The sequence below is a fragment of the Eptesicus fuscus genome, chromosome 18, assembly GCF_027574615.1.
Source record: "Eptesicus fuscus isolate TK198812 chromosome 18, DD_ASM_mEF_20220401, whole genome shotgun sequence".
Lineage (NCBI taxonomy): Eukaryota > Metazoa > Chordata > Mammalia > Chiroptera > Vespertilionidae > Eptesicus > Eptesicus fuscus.
In genome coordinates, this window is record NC_072490.1 from 45,603,110 (window position 1) to 45,622,857 (window position 19,748).

General features: G+C 41.0%; 1 protein-coding gene across 6 annotated transcripts in view; it reads left to right on the forward strand.

Annotated features, from left to right (window-relative positions):
• Nucleotides 1-1,093: 1,093 nt before the first annotated feature.
• The window catches only part of SLMAP (sarcolemma associated protein), a 160,807-nt gene continuing 142,152 nt past the window's right edge, over nt 1,094-19,748 (forward strand). For 2 of the 6 annotated variants that reach the window (XM_028152746.2, XM_054729929.1), the window contains exons 1-2: nt 1,095-1,294; nt 1,499-2,784. In XM_028152746.2, coding sequence (XP_028008547.1) covers nt 2,587-2,784 — 198 coding nt within the window. In that variant the 5' untranslated portion in view covers nt 1,095-1,294; nt 1,499-2,586. Of the gene's footprint in view, nt 1,295-1,498; nt 2,785-19,748 lie in introns of those variants that run through there. The other 4 variants (XM_028152749.2, XM_008146309.3, XM_028152767.2 and 1 more) reach the window with 4 other exon arrangements.

Here is a 19,748-nt window from a genome sequence, read left to right on the forward strand (position 1 = left end):
CACACTTTCTGGGGGCAGAATCTGCCTTGGAGTCCCGGGGCACATGATAGGCCCCTTGAGAAAAAGGATCATTTGAAATGGAATTAGTGGCCAAGAAAGTTTTCCTCTGGGCACGACACACAATGAAGACGTCAGCAGGGGAGAATGGCCCTCTCACCTTAGGTACACACGTCCCAGGACGTGTGGGAACTGGGTTGCTGACACCCAAGGCAGCTGCGGGGACACGGGACTGCCCTCAGATAAGGCGGCTATTAATAACACCTCCTCTGGCCGGGCTGTTCTCTTTGCTCCTTACTATTTTCAACGAGGGCTATCCTATCTAATAAAAGCATAATATGCAAATTGACCATCACTCCAACACACAAGATGGCTGCTCCCATGTGGTCAAAGATGGCTGCCCCCATGTGGACACAAGATGGCCGCCACAAGATGGCCAGCCGGGGAGGGCAGTTGGGAGGGACCAGGTCTGCAAGGGAGGGCACTTGGGGGCGATCAAGCCTGCAGGGGAAGGCAGTTAGGGGAGACCAGGCCAGCAGAGGAGGGAAGTTGAGGGCGACTGGGCCTGCAGGGAAGAGCAGTTGGGGGGGACCCAGGACTGCAGGGGAGGGCAGTTAGGGGTGACCAGGCCAGCAGGTGAGGGCAGTTAGGGGCAAACAGGCTGGCAGGGGAGAAGTTAGGCATCAATCAGGCTGGCAGGCAGAAGTGGTTAGGGGCAATCAGGAAGGTAGGCAGGCGAACAGTTGGGAGCCAGCAGTCATGGATTGTGAGAGGGATGTCCAACTGCCCATTTAGGCCCGATCCTACCGAGATTGGGCCTAAACAGGCAGTCGGACATCCCTCGAGGGGTCCCAGATTGGAGAAGGTGTAAGCTGGGCTGAGGGACACACCCCACCCCATGCATGAATTTCGTGCACTGGGCCTGTAGTAGTGAATAAAATCTGGTTCAAGTTGGTGCCTTCTCAACCCAGATGGTAAAGCAGGAAGCTGGCACGTTTTGTTTATAAAACCTCCAATGGGTCCAGTTCTCTCTTGCCCTTAACCAACATGGTGGTAGAGCGAAGTCCTATCCCTGGAAACTTCCGGCCCTTAACTAAGATGGCGCCCGGAGGTTCCTTAAACGCGAGCTTGCCCTCTTCTCCGCCCGTGACCAGCATGGCTCCCACGGCGTCGATCACGTGACGCCCGGACTACGGCGCGGCAGAGGGGTAGGAGGGCCCTGGGAGGGTGCGCGTTCCCGCGGCGGTGCACCGGGTAGGTTTCAGTCAGAGTCACTATGGCGGCCGGCGCTGGCAAGGTAAGCTGAGGTGGCGGCGGGGCCGGGGGCGCAGGACCTGTCGTGGCGTCCGGCCTTCAAATCTCCGCTGCCCGTCCGCGGAGGGGTCGGCGAGTTTGGGGCCGTGGTGCGGGCTGGCGGGGGCAGGCTGAGGCGGGCGGGCGAGCGCTGAGGCGGGCGGGCGCCGGCGCTTGACGGCCGTTTGTTGTGGTGTCTCCCTACCAGGTCGGAAAGTTTCCTGCCTCGCCGGGCGCAGCCTGAGCGTGTGTCCCCCGCCCCGAGCGGTGGAGGCTGCGGCGGACTCAGCCCGGGGCCTCCAGGCCGCTCCCCCAGCCTCGGGGCCAGCCTCCCTCCCCCACCGCCTCGTCCGCCGGGAGCTGCGGCTGCCGTCCCTGAGATGCGACCCTCGCGGGGGCGACCCTGAGAAGAGGCGGCCGGGGTGCTGCCCAGGAGCCCGGAGTCCAGGCGTCCAGGGACCAACTTCCTGCGGGCGGAGACCCCCGAGCCTCCCCGGGGTCGTGCCGAGCTCGGTCCGCATCCCCGCCCTGGTCGCGGGGACGCCCGCCAGGTGCCCGGGAGTCCCCACTCGGCCGCCGCCCGCGCCGCCGCGAGTCCCCGTTCCTCGTGCCAAGGACCCCGGCCACCGCCGTCTCGGCTTGTGCGGTCCGGGGACCCCGTGCCCTCTCCCGGCGGCCTCCGCGCATCTGGGGCAAATGCAGACCGTCCCGCTGGCGGTCTAGACCCTCTCGGACCCCTCCCGCCCTTCCACTTCCGAGGCCCTCCAGGACGGGTGGTGGCTGCCCAGCGGAGCTCGGCCGCACCTCTCTTCGCCCCGAAAGGACCTTGCTGGTCGCGCCGAACCGACCCTTCCTTCATGCTGCAGTGCCGCAACGTTTCCGCCACCGAGGGGGGAGAGCGGCCGCGATCCCAAACAAAACGCAAGCATTGGTGTGTGACTCATCTGCTTGGATACCTCCAGTCCCCAAACTGTCTTCCAGGAGTTTCCTTGGCTGAAGCCGTCCGATGTTTGAGCCTTTTCTTCCCCAGGAAGAAGATGGATTGAAAGCTGCCAGTTGGGGACTTTTTGTCATCAGGGCGGTGCTGGGTTTTAAAGGAGGTGATGGGGCTGGCGCTGGCTTGTCTTCTCACTCAAGTGAAGAGTTGCTGATGTTCACTGGTTATGCTCAGACCATGCGCAGTTTGTTTTAATATAGAATTTTGGGGAGGATAGGGGTAGAGGCTTGTGAAGGGCAGTCCGGATCCGGTGGAACTCCTTTGTCCTGCGGTAGGAGAGACACCCCAGTCTGTCCTCGATGCCGTCAGCCTTGGCCATCTTCACTTGCCGCCCGAACTCGCACCCGTTTCAGGAGCGTCATGTCTACCTGGACGAGCCCATTAAAATCGGCCGCTCCGTGGCCCGCTGTCGACCCGCGCAGAATAATGCTACCTTTGATTGCAAAGTGCTGTCAAGGAACCATGCTCTGGTCTGGTTTGATCACAAGACGGGCAAGGTAATGTCACAACATTGTTTAACAATCATTACTTTTTTGTTTCCCTTTGCTCTTTCTGCATAATGCATGCGGGATCCCAGGGTTTGCACCCAGAGGAGACTTTCAGCAGGGCCACGGAATCAACTTTTTGTGTGTCTGGTTCTAGTGGAAATTTAATTGAGGTGGTTGAATGGAAAACAGAGACGGCATTGTAATTAAATGCCTTGGGAGGGCGATGGCATCTTGATAATGTGGTCATTCCCAGTGAAATCCCAAACCCTAGTTTGGTTCGGAAAACTAGATAGTGAAACTTGTCATTTTGTTTTCAGTCTTTTTAGAAAGGTGAATTTGCAGTTGAGAGCTTGATTAAGCAAGCAACAGTTCCCAAAGCAATGCAGGGAATCCGTGACCATTATTACAGTGGGGCTCAATTGTCTCGGTGGTGAGATGTAGTTAATGTAGCTTTTAGTTGAGTTCAGATCAGGGCCTGTCTAGTAAAGGCATTCATTGGTGTAAAGTTAGATTTTGAAAGATTTGCTATGTATACCCACGAGAAATTTGCAGTTATCAAAGCCATTTTAATTAGGCATGAACAACTAACTACATTTTAGAGTTTTTTTTGCAAGTTGCATGAACCTATACCTATTTGTTTTTGGAAGTCACTTTTTGATGTTGCCTGCAGCACTTATTAAAAATATTTTATGCATACTTACAGAAGCGATATTTAAAGGTCATTGTTAGGAAATTATTTTTTTGAAATTATATTCAATTCTATCAATTATTTCATTACCTAGATGCAACAGGACTATTGCAAGTGTGAGCATTTTATCATTTTTATGTTAGCACCCTAATACTATACACGTGAATGCTTATATTTTAAGAATTCGAGGAGAAAAATAAAGACCCTTTCAATTTTTAAACTCTGTGTGTGTGAAGAATGTACTGAAGAGCTCATCTTTGTGCTTAAACCTTAGATTTTAGTTCAGCTACAGAATCAGTTCCAACTTAGAGCAAGTTATGTAAGACTAATAATAATATCTCAGGTTTCACCTCTTGACTTTTGCTCCCTCTTTTTGACTTAAACGATTAAGTCTTTTTTAAAAGAAGAATTTAAATCTTCAAGAGTAGTGTTTTGAAATAAAAGAAACCCGAGTCTCAAAAGGAAGAAAGTAATACTCTGTTGCTACTGAATTAAGGAATTATTATATAAATCATTTTTCAGAGAAAGGAGGAAAAAATTGCCCAAGTGCTGGGTGCTTGCATAATACCTTTATCCTAATCTTTGTGTAGGATGAGAACTGAAAAGTATGTTAATTTTTCTGTATAACACCAGGTATTTTACCTGTGGAACAGACATATTTTTCATCCCTGGAAACTAAAGTTTGGGTGCCTGAAAGATTTCACAGATTACCCATAATCATTTAAAGTGAATATTCATAGAACTCATCTTTCCATCAATCAGATTCAAACATCAGTTAATTGCTAGGGCCATAACTCAATCAGCTTTTACATTTTTGTCTTTTTATGTCCCTAGGCAACAGTTATAGCCCAATTTAAACAGATTACAGGTGTGCTTAAAATACATACTCTAAAAATGCACATTCTTTACTTTGACCCAATATTCTAAGGAGACTCAGATTATTTTGTTTTATTTATTTGAAAACCACTGATTGCTTTTCCTGGCTAGGTTATTTTGAGATGACTAAGAATAGGTCAGTAGTGAGTGTTTATTGTGTAAATTGCGATGACATGTTAAAATTTTAAATGGAATTTGTTATTAGAAAAGCTTATCCTTAAAGGATATACAACTCATTTCTGCCATTTTTCCTTTTTATTGCTGCTTTATTAGCCAACACTCAGAATATTACTTTAGGTGTAGATATAATTATTGGCTATTGTACCACCTAAACTAGTTAAAACAAATAACCTGTCAGATTTTGCCATGTGATCAAATTATTTTAGGAATTAACTATTTAAATTTAAATTTGAACAGACTGGTTTTTATTGAGCATCTGTTATATACCAGATATTATGAGGTACACAGTTCTACAGAAAATCCAGTTTGACCAAATATCATTTATTGTTTTCTCTGTGAAATTTCTAGTTTGAGGATTTCTGCTATAATTGTCTCATATCAAAAGTCCCTGGGCCATTTCCAGCAGACTTTTTTTGTACAATACAAGAATCCCTCCTCAGGCAACTCCCCCGCCACCCCCCCACCCCCTGCGTCCCCCCAAAAAATATCTCTAAGCCTCAGTTTTCTCTTCTGCGGATAATAGTGGTACCTACTTTTGTTTTGAGGATTGGGATAATCATGTAAATCACTTAGCACTCTTTTCCTGGGCATTATTAAAGGCTATGTACTTAGGGAGGAGGGTGTTTGGGGGTGGAGGGAGAGAAACCATCTAGGTAGCTCTTTGCAATTTGTTGTAGTGCTGTGGAGTCTTGGGAAGGTAATGAGAAATTTTTTCCTTTCATGTGATGGCATATTTAGAGGAAATTTTTTTAAAAAAATTATTGATTGATTTTAGAGAGAGAAACATCCATTTGTTGTTCCATTTATTTATGCATTCATTGATTGCTTCTTGTATGTGCCCTGACCTGCAACTTTGGTGTATCAGGAAGATGCTCTAACCAACTGAGTTACTGGCCAGGGCTGTAGAGGGTGAAATTGAAATATACAAAGTTGATAACTCTGTCCAAACTGGCATTTTACCTGGGAGGTGTAAAGTTGGGGTAATATGCCCTTTGGTTTATTTATTTTATTTTTTGTTAATCCTCACCTGAGGATATTTTTCCCGGTGATTTTTAGAAAGAGTGGAAAGGAGGGATGGAAGGAGGGGAGGAGAGAGAGAGAGAAAAACATCAATGTGAGAGACATCAATTGGTTGCCTCCCACACGCACTCTGACTGGGGCTGGGGATCCAACCTGCAACCCAGCTATGTGCCCTTGACTGGGAATCAAATCCATGATCCTCCTGGGCATGGACTGATGCTGTAACCACTGAGAAACATAGGCCAGGACTCTTTTTGGTTTATTTTTTTTTTTAATATATTTTTATATTGATTTCAGAGAGGGAGGGAGAGAGAGATAGAAACATCAGTGATGAGAGAAAATTATTGGTTGGCTGCCTCCTGCACGCCCCCTACTGGGGATCGAGCCCACAACCCAGGCATGTGCCTTTGACTGGAATCAAACCTGGGACCTCTCAGTCTACAGGCTGACGCTCTATCCACTGACCCAAACCAGCTAGGGCTTTTTGATTTATTTTTACTTGGGTTGTGTTCTGCATGGGCCATTATGAGAGGCCCCTTAAAATCTGGAAGAAATACTAAACATTTGAAACTTTCTGATTATTCAAGTAATACATGTTCATTATAGAAAATTTACAGAATGTGGGCACATGAAAATGTAGGTCACACTTTTTAATGCTAAGTTCATGGAATGTGTTACGGTACTTAAAACCTGCATGTTGAAGGGTGACAAGTTTGCCACAAAGTAGACTTTAACAGGCTTTCTCAAATCATATACTTAGGGATGTAGCAGTTGGATATTGCCCTTCTTGGATGCTGGCTCAATATATCCTCTTTTTGTAGGTCAAGCTTTCCAAGTTAGATGGTAGATAATAGAATGATTTGTGATCCTTCTGTTGACTCAGTGTACCACTGAAAAACAAATCTATCCATATGGTGGTTACATAGAAAGGAGAGTGAGTGGACTACCTCTTTTCTGATTTGGATGGCCTCATCTGATTTGAGGCTTTGTGGAAAGGAGAAGTCCAGTGGTCCAAACAGTATGCAGTCTATTTCCAGTCTCTGTAGTAGTACTAGCTGTTTACTTCCAGTTTCACTTTTTTACTTAAATTCAACAGTTACTATTGAGCATCTGTTCTAACATGATCTGTTTTAGTGGGGGGAACGGAAATGGCAATAACTGGTAAGAAATTGTTATTTCTTTCTAGAAGCTTATATTTTAGAGAGGGTGACTATACACCTTGAGAACAGTTGACTGAGATAAGATAGTATTATATAAATTAAAATAGTAAGAGCATGATAGTGTTTGAATTGACTTTAAAATAAGGGATGACCCGAACGGTGTGGCTCAGTGGTTGAGTATTGACATATGAACCAGGAGGTCACAGTTCAATTCCCAGTCAGGGCACATGCAGGCTTGATCCCCAGTGTGGAGTGTGCATGAGGCAGCCAATCAATGATTCTCTCTCATCATTGATTTTCTATCTCTCTCTTCCTCTCCCTTCCTCTCTGAAATCAATAAAATTTATATATATATATATATATTTATATATATTTAAAATATATTTTATTGATTTTTTACAGAGAGGAAGAGAGAGGGATAGGATAGAGAGGGATAGGATAGAGAGTTAGAAACATCGATGAGAGAGAAACATTGATCAGCTGCCTCTTGCACACTGGGGATGTGCCCACAACCAAGGTACATGCCCTTGACCGGAATCGAACCTGGGATCCTTGAGTCCACAGGCCGACGCTCTATCCACTGAGCCAAACCGGTTTCAGCTAAAATTATATTTTTTAAAACAAGAGATGGATAGATACAAGTTACGAAAAAGTGCTTTCTGGTTGTTTTTGTGTGTTTTGAGGGGATGAGAGTGAAATAAAACAGACAAAAGCAAATCATTTTTAATGACTTTGACATCTTCCAAATACAGCAGAAATGAATTTTGTTGGATTGTAGAGTTCTTTTGGAGAGCAGCTATGGTGAACACCCATTCTTTGTAATGGTTTTATGTTTGTGCCTTGTTTTTGTAATTAGGAGTTAGGCCTTGGAGGAGAGGGTTTCTGCCTTATATGACTGTTTCCTTTTACTTTGTATAAAGTAGATGTTGGGTAACTGGAGCTGAGTAGATAGTGTGGTGCCAGGTTGTAGAGTGCCTTGATTACCAAACTAAGGACAGGGACCCACAGGCTATGGAAAGCCAGGAAGAGTTCTGGGCAGAGTAATGACATATCAAAAGTCCCATTTAAGAGTGATGCAATAATATGTAGAGAGGTCTGGAGCAAGGAAAAATGAGTAACAGGTCAACTAACACTTGCGGTGTACTATGTACCATGCCTGTTCTAAATGCTTTAAATGTTAATTTATTTAATTCTTAAATAGCTGTTCAAGATAGGTGTTTATTTTTCCCATATTAACCAATGAGGAAATTAAAGCACAGGAAGATTAGATTAGGTTTACTTGCCCAAGTTCACATAGCTATTAAATGGTAGAGCTAGGATTTGAACTGAGGTATTCTGACTCTTGATTCTAAGGTCTAGAACCTAAGCTCTTAACTACTCTGCTATTCTGAGGCTTTGTAACAGTTTAGATATAATGTCATTTTGTAAGGATATAGACCAGATTCACAATAGGAATGAAAATAATTAAATGTCAAAAAGTGAGAAAAGACAAGTGTATTAACTTATCCATTAGGACTTTAGCAAAGAGAGAGATTTTAGAGAAAGTTTCATGGGTGAGATAGTTTCAGTCAAGGAAAGAGTTTTAGGTGGGAAGAATTGCTCAAGCAAAGACATAGATATGGCATGTTCCAACGACATTGCAAGGAAGTCATTGCAAAGGGAATCTCCAGAATTTTACAACCAAGATAGTTTCTTCCTTCTTCCTCCCTTTATCTAAACATGACAGCAATGATTCTGGCTTTAGCTTTTGGGACAATGGTATATCATACATTCATTGATTTTGTTTATTTGTGTGTTGTTTTAACAGATACCTAGTTTATTCTTTTGTTAATCCACACCTGAGGATATATTTTTTCCCATTGATTTTTAGAGAGAGTGGAAGGGAGGGAGGAAGGGAGAGGGAAAGGGGAGAGAAGTAGGGAGAGAAAGAGAGAGAGAGGGAAACATTGATGTGAGAGAGACATGTTGATTGGTTGCCTGCTACATGTGCCCTGACCTGGGCCGAGGATTGAATCTGCATCCCAGGTACATGCCCTTGGCCAGGAAGCAAACCCATGACCCTTTGGTGCTCTGGCCGACGCTCTAACCACTGAATACACTGGCAGGGTGATATCTAATTTTTTTTTTTTTTTTGACAGAATTTCAAAGGTCATTAAGAGGGGTTGCTTTTTCTGAGAAAGTCACATATTTGACACATGTTATACTTAAGGCACATTAATTGTAAACATGTTTAGAAGGCCATGTTTTATATCCAAAGCACATACTCATTTCCTTCTGTGTCACTTTTCATAGTAGTAAAAAATTAATGAAATATTTTAACTATTATTTCAAGTTGTAAAAAATATGGACAGTATATACACTTAAAACATGTTTTTGTACTTAGTTATTTGACTTTATTCCTTAGGTTAAATTTATTCTTTACCTTCCTAGGCTCCTATTTGGTTTTCTCAAGTGGTATTTATGTTAGAGCTTAGTATCTATTCTCTTTGATAAATAGAGAGGAGGGTGTCTGTCATTTAGAGTTTTAAGTGAAAAGATTGTGAGATTGTTTCTTAACATCGTATGTTAGTTACTTGAATCAAGAAAAATGGTGGCATTTGTTAGCTGTGGAAATGTTCTAAAGACTCTTTCCTGCCCAAGCTTCTGTCACTCCCACTACAGGTAAATTAACAGTTTACACCATTGTTCAAAAATCTTGGTTGTTGGGGGCTTCCAGTCAAGATGGTGATGTAGGTAAATGCTGTACTCACATCCTCCCACAACCATGTCAGAATTACAACTGAACTACAGAACAACCATTATTCAGAACCACCTGAAATCTAGCTGAACAGAAGTCCTACAACTAAGGATATATAGAAGAAGTCACATTGAGACTTCTTCTAGAGGAGCAGAATCGGGAATAGGATGGTCCCACACCCACATGTGGCAGATAAAAATCGGGAAGGATATCTTGGTTGTGGAGGTCCACCTGAGAGCGAGGGGTCCCAGCCCCACACCAGGCTTCCCAGCACAGGATTCCACTGCCAGGAAGAGAAATTCCCACAACTTCTGGCTGTAAAAACCAGTGGGAATTGTGGCTGAGTGAGATGGAGGGCTCTCGGGGTCCTAGATGTTCCTCTTAAAGGGAGGAACTCACTCCCTCTGAGCTTCAGCACTGGGGCAGCTACTTGAAAAGCACCAGACACATCCCAGAAGAACTGAATTGTTTGGCATCAAGGCAAGGGCTGGAGGGGCAAACAGAAGTGCTTGCTGGCAGAGGCCATTGATTCTTTGCTAAGCCCTTTTTCCACAGAGCCAGCAGGCATTATTGAGTTTCCAAACCTGGGTATTACTGTTTGCCCCCACCCTGGTGATTGCCTGAGACCCTGCGCCACCCAACTTGTGGGTCCTCCCAAGTTGTTTCCAGTGGCTTTTTCATACAAATGCCTCAGACTTTCTTAAAATCTCTCCAAAAAGTAGCATCTGGCCTCAGTGCTCCATACCTCTCCTTAAGTCACTCCAGGTCTGGCATTAGCAGCATCTGGCCTTGGTTTGAAACTTGGCCTCTCCTGGGCATCTCCAAGCCCAGCACAAGTAGCAGCCATCTGTAGATCGCTTTGTAGATCATGCTGGGAGGACCCTGGGCAGAACACAGGCAGCAGATGACCTTGGCCTGCATCTTCCAGGAGGCTCCAGAGCTTCAGTCCATGTCAAAGCACCACCCAACCACCTCCACAAGTGATACTCAAGGGGCAGACTCAGCAGGGACCAGAGCCCCACTGAAATAAGTTTTGCTCTTTGGGGTGGACCCCTGCACAGCTGCTCCTCCACGGTGGTCGTAGCCAGTTCTTGCAACTAATCAGCCTAGGGTAAATCACTTCCATTGATGTGCCAACAGCAATCAACTTCAACAGGAAGGTATACACAGCCCACAGGGTGTGTACACCTGGAGTGCCCAGCTTGGGTGATTGGGGAGGCTATGCCCCTGGACCTGTTACATTAGGACACTCTACCAAGCCTGGGAAATGTAGCAGCTCTACCTAATACGTAGAAACAAATACAGGGAGGCTGTCAAAATGAAGAGACAAACATGTCCCAAATGAAAGAACAGAACAAAACTTCAGAAAAAAGAACTAAACAAAACGGAGACAAGGAACCTGCCAAATGCAGAGTTCAAAACACTGATTATGACAATGCTCAATGCACTTAGTGAAAACTTCAACAGCATAAAAAAGGACATGGAAACCAGAAGAAGAATCAGTCAGAAATGAAGGATAGAGCCTAGGTTGGTGTTGCTTAGTGGTTAGAGTGTTGGCCTACACACTGAAGGGTCACAGGTTCAATTCCCAGTTAGGGGAATGTACCTGGGTTGCAGGTTCTACCCCAGCTCTGGTCGGGCTGTTTGCAGGAGGCAACCAATCAATGGGTCTCTTATATTGATGTTTCTCTCCTCCTCTCTTCCTTCTCCCTCCTTCCCTTCCATTTCTCTAAAAATCAATAGAAAAAATATCCTCCTGTGAAGATTAACAAAACAACAAAGAAATGAAGGATACACTAACTGAAATGAAGAATAATTTCAGGGAATCAACAGTATAGTTGATGAAGCCAATAATCAAATCAGCAATTTGGAATATAAGAAAGCAACAAACACCCAATCAGAACAGCACAAAAAGGAAAAAGAATCCAAAAATAATTAGGACAGTGCAAGGAGCCTCTGGGACAACTTCAGGTGTACCAACATTCACATCATGGGGGTGCTAGAAGGAGAAGAGAGAGAGCAAGAAATCGAAAGCTTATTTGAAAATAATATCAACAGAAAAGTTACCTAACCTGGTGAAGGAAATAGACTTACAAGTCCAGGAGTGCAGAGAGTCCCAAACAAGATGATCCCAAAAGAGGCCCACACCAAGATACATCATAATTAAAATACCAAGGGTTAAAAACAAAGAATCTTAAAAGCAGCAAGAGAAAAGTAGTTAGTTACCTACAAGGGAGTGCCCATATAACTGCCAGCTGATTTTTCACCAGAAATTTTGCAGGCCAGAAGGGAGTGGCAAGAAATATTCAAAGTGATGAAAAGCAAGGACCTACAACCAAGATTATCTACCTACCAAAGCTATCGTTTCGAATTGAAGGTCAGATCAAGAGCTTGACAGACAAGAAAAGGCTAAAGAAGTTCATCACCATGAAACCGGTAGTACATGAAATGTTAAAGGGACTTCTTTAAGAAAAAGAAGGAAAAAAAAGATTTAAAAAATGAACAATAAAAGGGCAATAAATTCATACCTTTGAACAATTAAATCTGAAAAGCAAAATAAGTAAAGAAGCAAAACAGAAACAGACTCATTAATACATTTTGACAGTTGCCAGATGGGAGGGGGTTTGCAGGTATGGGTGAAAAAGGTGAAATGATTTAAGAAGTACTAATAATAGTCATGGAGATACAAAGTACAGCATAGGGAATATAGTCAGTAATATTCTAATAACTGTGTATGGTGTCAGATGGGTACGAGATATATTGGGATGATCACTTAGTAAGTTATATAATGTCTAACCACTGGGGTGTACACCTGAAACTAATATAATATTTTATGTCAACTTTAATTGAAAAAAAAAAGATTAAAAAATTTTGGGCCCTAGCTGGTTTGGCTCAGTGGATAGACCGTTGGCCTGCGGACTGAAAGGTCCCAGGTTCGATTCCAGTCAAGGGCATGTACCTTGGTTGCGGGCACATCCCCAGTGGGAGGTGTGCAGGAGGCGGCTGATCGATGTTTCTCTCTCATCGATGTTTCTGACTCTCTATCCCTCTCCCTCCCTCTCTGTAAAAACTCAATAAAATATATTTTAAAAAAATTTTTGGTTAGGCCAGACTGGTGTGGCTCGGTTGAGTGTTGTCCTGTGCACTGAAGGGTCGCTGGTTCCATTCCCATTTAGAACACGTACCTGGGTTGTGGGTTTAATACCTGGTTGGGGCACAAATGGAAGGCAACCAATCAATGTTTCTCTCTCACATCAATGTTTGTTTTTTTCTCTTTCAGCATGTCCTCAGGTGAGGATTAATAAAAAAAGATTTTTGGTTGTTGCTCCATAAATTTTTGGCATAATAATACAAACTCCATCAAAATCTGACTCTGATTTCCTCTTTTTCAGCTCCATTTTCTATTACTCTTTTTTTCTTTTACCCCAAATTCTGTGCAGTAGCTATGTAACAGCGCTGACTGTTTCTAGAATAAGTGCCTTTTTTGCTGTTTTGTCTTGTTTTCCAGAAGGATCTTTCCCTTCATTCCTTAAGGCCCAGTTCCAATGTGAAAGCTTCCCTGACCTCTACTAACTGAAGAATTGATTGGGTCTTCCTCTGTACTCCCATAGAACTTTGTATATAATTTCATTATGGGATACAGACAACAAAATAACTATGATGCAGATATGTACTGTTGCCCTGCCAGATGTGAGCTCTTGAGAACAAGGGAATAGGTACTGCATAAATGTTTGAATGAGTGAAATGTGAACAGTGGATCAGTTGGTATTTCTGCAAAACCTGAGGAGGGTCAAAGGGCAGAAGGTCATTTAAGTTAGTTCTCAATTTGGGATCATGAACTTAATTACCAATAAGTAGTCTTTATATAAATCATGACTTATTGAGAACTTGTCATGTGCAAGACAGTTTGCTAAGTGTTTTTCGATCATAGATAATCTGTGGTTGGTGATATTAATTTTGAACGATAGCAAATGTTTCTATTTTTGTACAAAATAATACTTTTATTTTAAGGATTTTATAATATTCAGAGTGCTTTCTTATTTCACTTGATCTGTATAACACTCTTAGGTAGGTAGAGCAGCTACAGACTGGCTCCCTTTTATCCAAAAAGAGTTTGATGTTTAGAGGTTATTAGTACAAGGTCACCTCTTAGGAACTATGGGAGTTGTAACCAGAATCTAGATTTTTTCTAAAATAAAAGCCAACTGCTAGACATTTATTCTGAACTATCTCATTATGAACTGAATAATTACTGTAATGAAAATCTGTCTTTTGGTCTCTAGAAAGGTAATCTAAGCTATTATTTTTGGGGTACATAACTAAAATGTTTGTTATATGACAGACGACTGGGAGAACCTGAGTTATTTCTCTCTCTCGAGTTAACTAGCGTTTTTTAAACATTATCTCTACTATTTCTACTAATAAATATATTTTTTCTTAGACTTGCATTCAGGCAACTGATTTGGATTTGGGTGTTCATGCAAATGAATGAAACAGCTTTGGAAAAACTTGTTTGCTATGTACTTTTTAAATCCTTTTAAGAGAATAGCTGACAATTATAAATTTAAAAAGTAAATGTATGTAGCTACTTGAACACATGGAAACTTGGTGATTAGTACTGTATCCTTTGTAAAATATACAGTTTGGATTAGATTTTCATTTATAGACATATGAAACTTTGTTTCTTATTTATTTATATTAATGTTTTATCAATAATTTCAGACTTATAGTTTTATCTATATTTATAACTACTAACTTGTTCTAGTTGAGCTAAACAGAAATGATTTTCCAATATAGATTTTCAAGCTGTTATTTCTTATTTTTAACTTTTATGTACTAATAACTGGAATACATTTCCATAAAAATTTAAGCAATAGGGAAATATAATGAGTGCAGATATGTCCTTCACTTAGGCACCTCCCATTCTCTTCCTTTCCTCCAGAAGTAAAAGTTGTTATCAGATTGTGATTTTCAGAACTTTTTGTGTATTTACCTATGTAGGGATGTAGGTAAAGAAACACAGGTTTTTGTTGCTGTTACTTTTTTTCATAAGTGATTAGATCATAATTTAAAATGTACTTTTTAGCTGATAATATCAAGTGAATTCTGGTAAGCTATTCTGGAATGTGTTAATATGCTCTAACTTCTGACCAGCATCCAAACTGTTGTAAGATTAATAGTTATCAATTTATTGAGCACTTACTAGGTGGTGTGCTAAGAGTTATCTCAATTAATCCTCACAGTAAACTTTTGAAGTAAGTAGTATTATCTTCAGCTTATAGATGAGACACAGATAGTGGTGGAGTCAGGATTTGAACCATCTGATTGCAGAATGCACACTCCTGACCTCTCTCTATTGTGTGCTATCCCAGCTTTCTTAGTCATTAATCTCATAACCAGTCTGTTAGTTAACAATAGATCAAAAGAAAAAAAAAAAGCATTGAAATAAAATATTGTCTTTTAATGCTTAGATATTTTGGGAGTAAATCAGTATAGTTATAGTTGAAGATCAGTTTCTCAAAAAAGTATTTATCATTTAACATTTTACAAGTTGAATAAAAACACCTGTTTACATGTGAATACGGGTAGTGCAAAAGTAGGTTTACAATTGTTCGTATGGAAAATAACACAAAAATTAATAAATAATAATATAAGAATAAACTTTTGCATACTCACACCTGTAAACTTACTTTTGCCCCACCCAGTATATTGGAATATCACTGTTCAGATAATATAATATACTAAAAAAGGTACTTTTTTTTTTATTGGGTAATTTCTAAGTTTATTATGTATGGAGTTTGTGTTTTAAATGAAATATTATATATATATATTTCCACATAAGTAAATCTAATTTAGAAAAAGTTACTACATTTGTTTTTTTAACTGTTTAACTATAGAAATACTAACTATATTATTAGATACTAGTTACAAGATTCCTTCTGTTTTCAAAAATTCAGGGATAGGAGATAAGATTATGTTGTATATGCTACAAGTATAGGTATGGTAGTTATACTTCTAGAATAAACAAAATTTGTAGTTCTGAACAATTCTATTCCTAGCTATAATAAACCAAAGAGAAATGAAAACATATGTCCACACAAAAGCTTGTATGAATGTTCATAGCAGTTTTATTCATAATAGTAAAAAAAAAGTAGAAAGAACCCAAATGTCCATCAACTGATGAATGTATAAATAAAATGTGATATACCATATAATGGAATATTATTGAACAATAAAAAGGAATGAAGTAGTGATACATGCTACAACATAGATGAACCTTGAAAATACTATGATAAGTGAAAGAAGCCAGACATATAAGGCCATATGTGGTATAGTTTTGTTTCTATGAAATGTGTGGGATAGGCAAATCAATAGAGTTAGAAAGTAGATTAGTTGTTGCCAAGGATTGGGAGTAAAGGAGTAATGGTTAATTTTATATGTCAACTTGGCTAGGCCCTGGTGTTTCATTTTTGGCCAAATACCAGTCTAGTTGTTGCTGTGAAGGTATTTTTAAATGTCATTAACATTTAAATCAGTAGATTTTGAGCAAGGCAGGTTACCCTCCAGAATGTGGTGGGTCTCATCCAATTAGTTTTGAAGGCCTTAAGAGAAAAGATTGAGGTTCCCCTGAAGAAGGAATTCTGTCTGCAGAGAGCCATCATACTCAAGACTACATCTCTGTGTTTCTAGCCTGCTGGTTTGTCCTGTAGATTTCAGATTTGACAGTCCCCACAGTCACTTCAGCCAGTACTTTAAAATATCTTTCTGTCTCTGTGTCTGTCTCTCTGTCTTTTTTATCTGTTTCTCTGGAGAATCCTGGCTGATACAGGGAATGACTGCTAAATGGGTATGGATTTCTTTTTGGGATGATGTTATAAAATTGATTGTGGTGATGGTTGCACAATTCTGAATTGTACACTTTTAATTGGTAAATTGTATGGTAGGTGAGTTATATCTCAAAAAAGTTCTTATAAAAAATGAAATGTTAGATGGAGTAATAACTTAGTGAAAGCAGATTAGAGTGTAGGAGGTAGAAGAGTATAGAGCGAGTATTCAAATGTGGGTAGGATTAACAGCAGCTTTTTAAAAAAATATATTTTTATTGATTTCAGAGAGGAAAGGAAAAGGAGAGAGAGATAGAAACATCAATGATGAGAGAGAATCATCTCTTGGCTGCCTCCTGCATGCCCCCAGTGGGGAAATTGAGCCTGTAACCCAGGCACGTGCCCCTGACCGAATCAAACCTGGAACCCTTCAGTCTGCAGGCCGACGCTCTATCCACTGAGCCAAACTGGCTAGGACAACAGAGCAGCTTTTGAAGTACCTTTAGCTTAATTATTATCACTAATATCCTATTATGAATTGTCTTACTCTTGGTTAGACTTTTGTTTTAACAAATTTAGTAGATGGAGAGTGTGCTTCCAATTTTGAAATATTTGTTAATAGGCACAATTTGGGTATTATTGAGAAATTGTAGTGCTAAAGTCTTAATGTGGGACTTGAGAAATGGTTGGAAAAATACAGTTTAAAAGTCTCAGTCTGAACCTGAGAAGCTTAAGACATTAATTTTACTCACTATGAATCTTTTGTGTATGCAGGCACATAAAGTGCAATAAAATATTATTAGAATGAATGATGTTGTCTTGACCAGAAGAAAATGTTCATTTAAGTTATAGTTGAACTTAAACTGGGACCATTATGAATTCTTAATCTTTAACAAGTATCTGTCTCATGCTTGCAGTGCAGTGGAATGTCCAGTAGGTACATAGTACTGAAAAATATAATTACAGTACAAATAAGTCCAACAATAGAACTATCTGTGAATCATTGTTTCCAAGGAGCTAAGGGAGTGCTGTATTCCTTCTCCCAGGATTGGGGGCAGAAAATGTGGAAGGAATGAAGAGGGTTTCACAGAGAAAGTTGTTTTTAAGCTGCTGTTGGAAGAGTGAGTAGGGCTTTGCTAAATGGATAAAAAAAGAGCAAGGCATTCCAGCCCAAGGGAACAGTATGTGCTTAAGACATAAAAGCCTAAAAGAGAATGATGTATTCTGAGAAATACAAACCCAGATGTTAACAGAATTGGGGAGGGGAAAATAGAGCTGCTATCAAACAGAGGCATAGGGGAGACAGTATAGCTAAAAGCTTAAAGGTTCTGGAGTTAGACTACCTGAGTTGAAATCCTGGCTTCACTGCTTACCAGATGAGTGACCTTGGGGAGTCTCTGTGACTCAGTTTTCCTCATTTGTAAAAGGAGGCTAATACCTCAGGATTGTTGTAGATTTAATGATAATTTATGTATAACAGCGGAATGCCTGGCACAGAATAAGTACTCAGTAACTTGTGGTTATTATAATTTTTCTTTATTTTTTGTTGTTGGTGTACTTACATAGTAAAGCCTGTGTGCTTATTTTCCATCAGTGTGCTTTTTCACTGTTAAAAAACTTTTCTTCTTTGGCTCTGGTAGGATGGCTCAGTTTGTTGGATTGTCGTCCATACATCAAAAGGTTGTGGATTTGATTTCCAGTTAGGGCACATGCCTAGGTTGTGGGTTTGATGTATTGATGTTTCTCTCTCACGTTGATATTTCTCTCTCTGTTCCCCCTTTCTACCCCCTCTCTTTCTCTAAAAATCAATAAAAAAACATATCCTTGGGTGAGGATTAAAAAAAAAGGTTATTTTCTTTGAAGTCTTTGGAGTTATCTAAACTAAGATAATTCTTTAATACCTAGAAACTTTTTGAAATGTGTTAAAGAAATAGTGTGATATAATGAAAAATAAATATTTGGTCATTGTCCCAGGTTCCTGGCACACAACTCCTAAAATTCTTGGCATCTCCAGAGTGATAAGGATATTTTTTGTATGATAGTAAGATGGTTGGTAGCTGGGGATCCCTAGATAGCTTCTGGATGGGGCTGGTCTTCTGAAAGACCTGGTGATTACAGGGTTGGAACTTTCATCCCCACTTACCAATTTCCAGGAAGAGCGGTGATGGCAGGTTGAAAATTAAGCTCTGTGAAAACTCTTGAGCATTGAAATTCAGGAGCTTTGGGTTTGGTGAACACATTGAGGTGCTGGGAGGGTGGCTCACCCAGACAGGGTATGGAAACTCTGAGCCCCTTCCTCCATATCTTGCCCTTGCACTCTTCCATTTGGCTGTTCCTAAATTGTATCCTTTATAACAAACTGGTAATAGTAAAGCACTTTCCTGAGATCCTTGAGTCATTTATTTTAGTGAACTATCAAACTAAATTTATAGTTGATTGTTTGGAAGTATCAGTGACAATCCAGGACTTTTGGAGAGACATCTGAAGTAGGGGGAATCTTGTGGGACTGAGCATTTAACTTGTGGGATCTGACATTAACTCCAGGTATTGTCAGAACCGAATTGAATTGAGTTATAGGACACTCGGCTTTGTACTGGGGAGTTGAAGTGGTGTTGCAAAAGTCACCACACATTGGATGTCAGAAGTGTTGTGTGTAAAAACAGTTCAAATAGCCCTGGCCGGTTTAGCTCAGTGGATGGAGCGTTGGCCTGCGGACTGAAGGGTCCCGGGTTCGATTCCAGTCAAGGGCACATGCCCGGTTTGTGAGCTCGATCCCCAGTAGGGGGTGTGCAGGAGGCAGCTGATCAGTGATTCTCTCTCATCATTGATGTTTCTGTCTCTCTCTCTCTCTCTGAAATCAATAAAAATAAATAAAAAGTATTTAAAAAAAACACCAATTCAAATAGTCTTGTAATTAATATATGTTATCCATTTTTATTTATTTTAAATGTTTTTTATCTTTTATAATGTTACATGCAATAATCATTAATATTTCAAGAAAAACAATTTTAAATATAATATTACATGCAATAAATATTAATATTTCAAGAAAAATGATTTTAAGTATAATGTTACATGCAGTAAACACTAATATTTTAAGAAAAAAGATTTAAAATATAAATATAATAATATTACCAAAAGTGTACTAGCATAGTATAATGTCACAAAAGTTGTAGGAAATATTAAAAATCTGTAAATAACAGGATTACTTCTATTATATTCTAAAATACTAGAGGCCCAGTGCATGAATTCATGCACCAGTGGGGTCCCTAGGCTTGGCCTGTGGGATGGGGTCGAAACTGACTCTCCAACATCCCCTGAGGGGTCCCAGATTGCGAGAGGGCTCAGGCCAGGCCAAGGGACCCCACTGGTGCACAATTGGGGCCAGGGAGGGATGCGGGAGGTTGGCCATGCTGTGGGAGGCCTCCAGGGCATGTCCGGCCCGTCTTGCTCAGTCCCGATCAGCTGGACCCCAGCAGCAAGCTAAC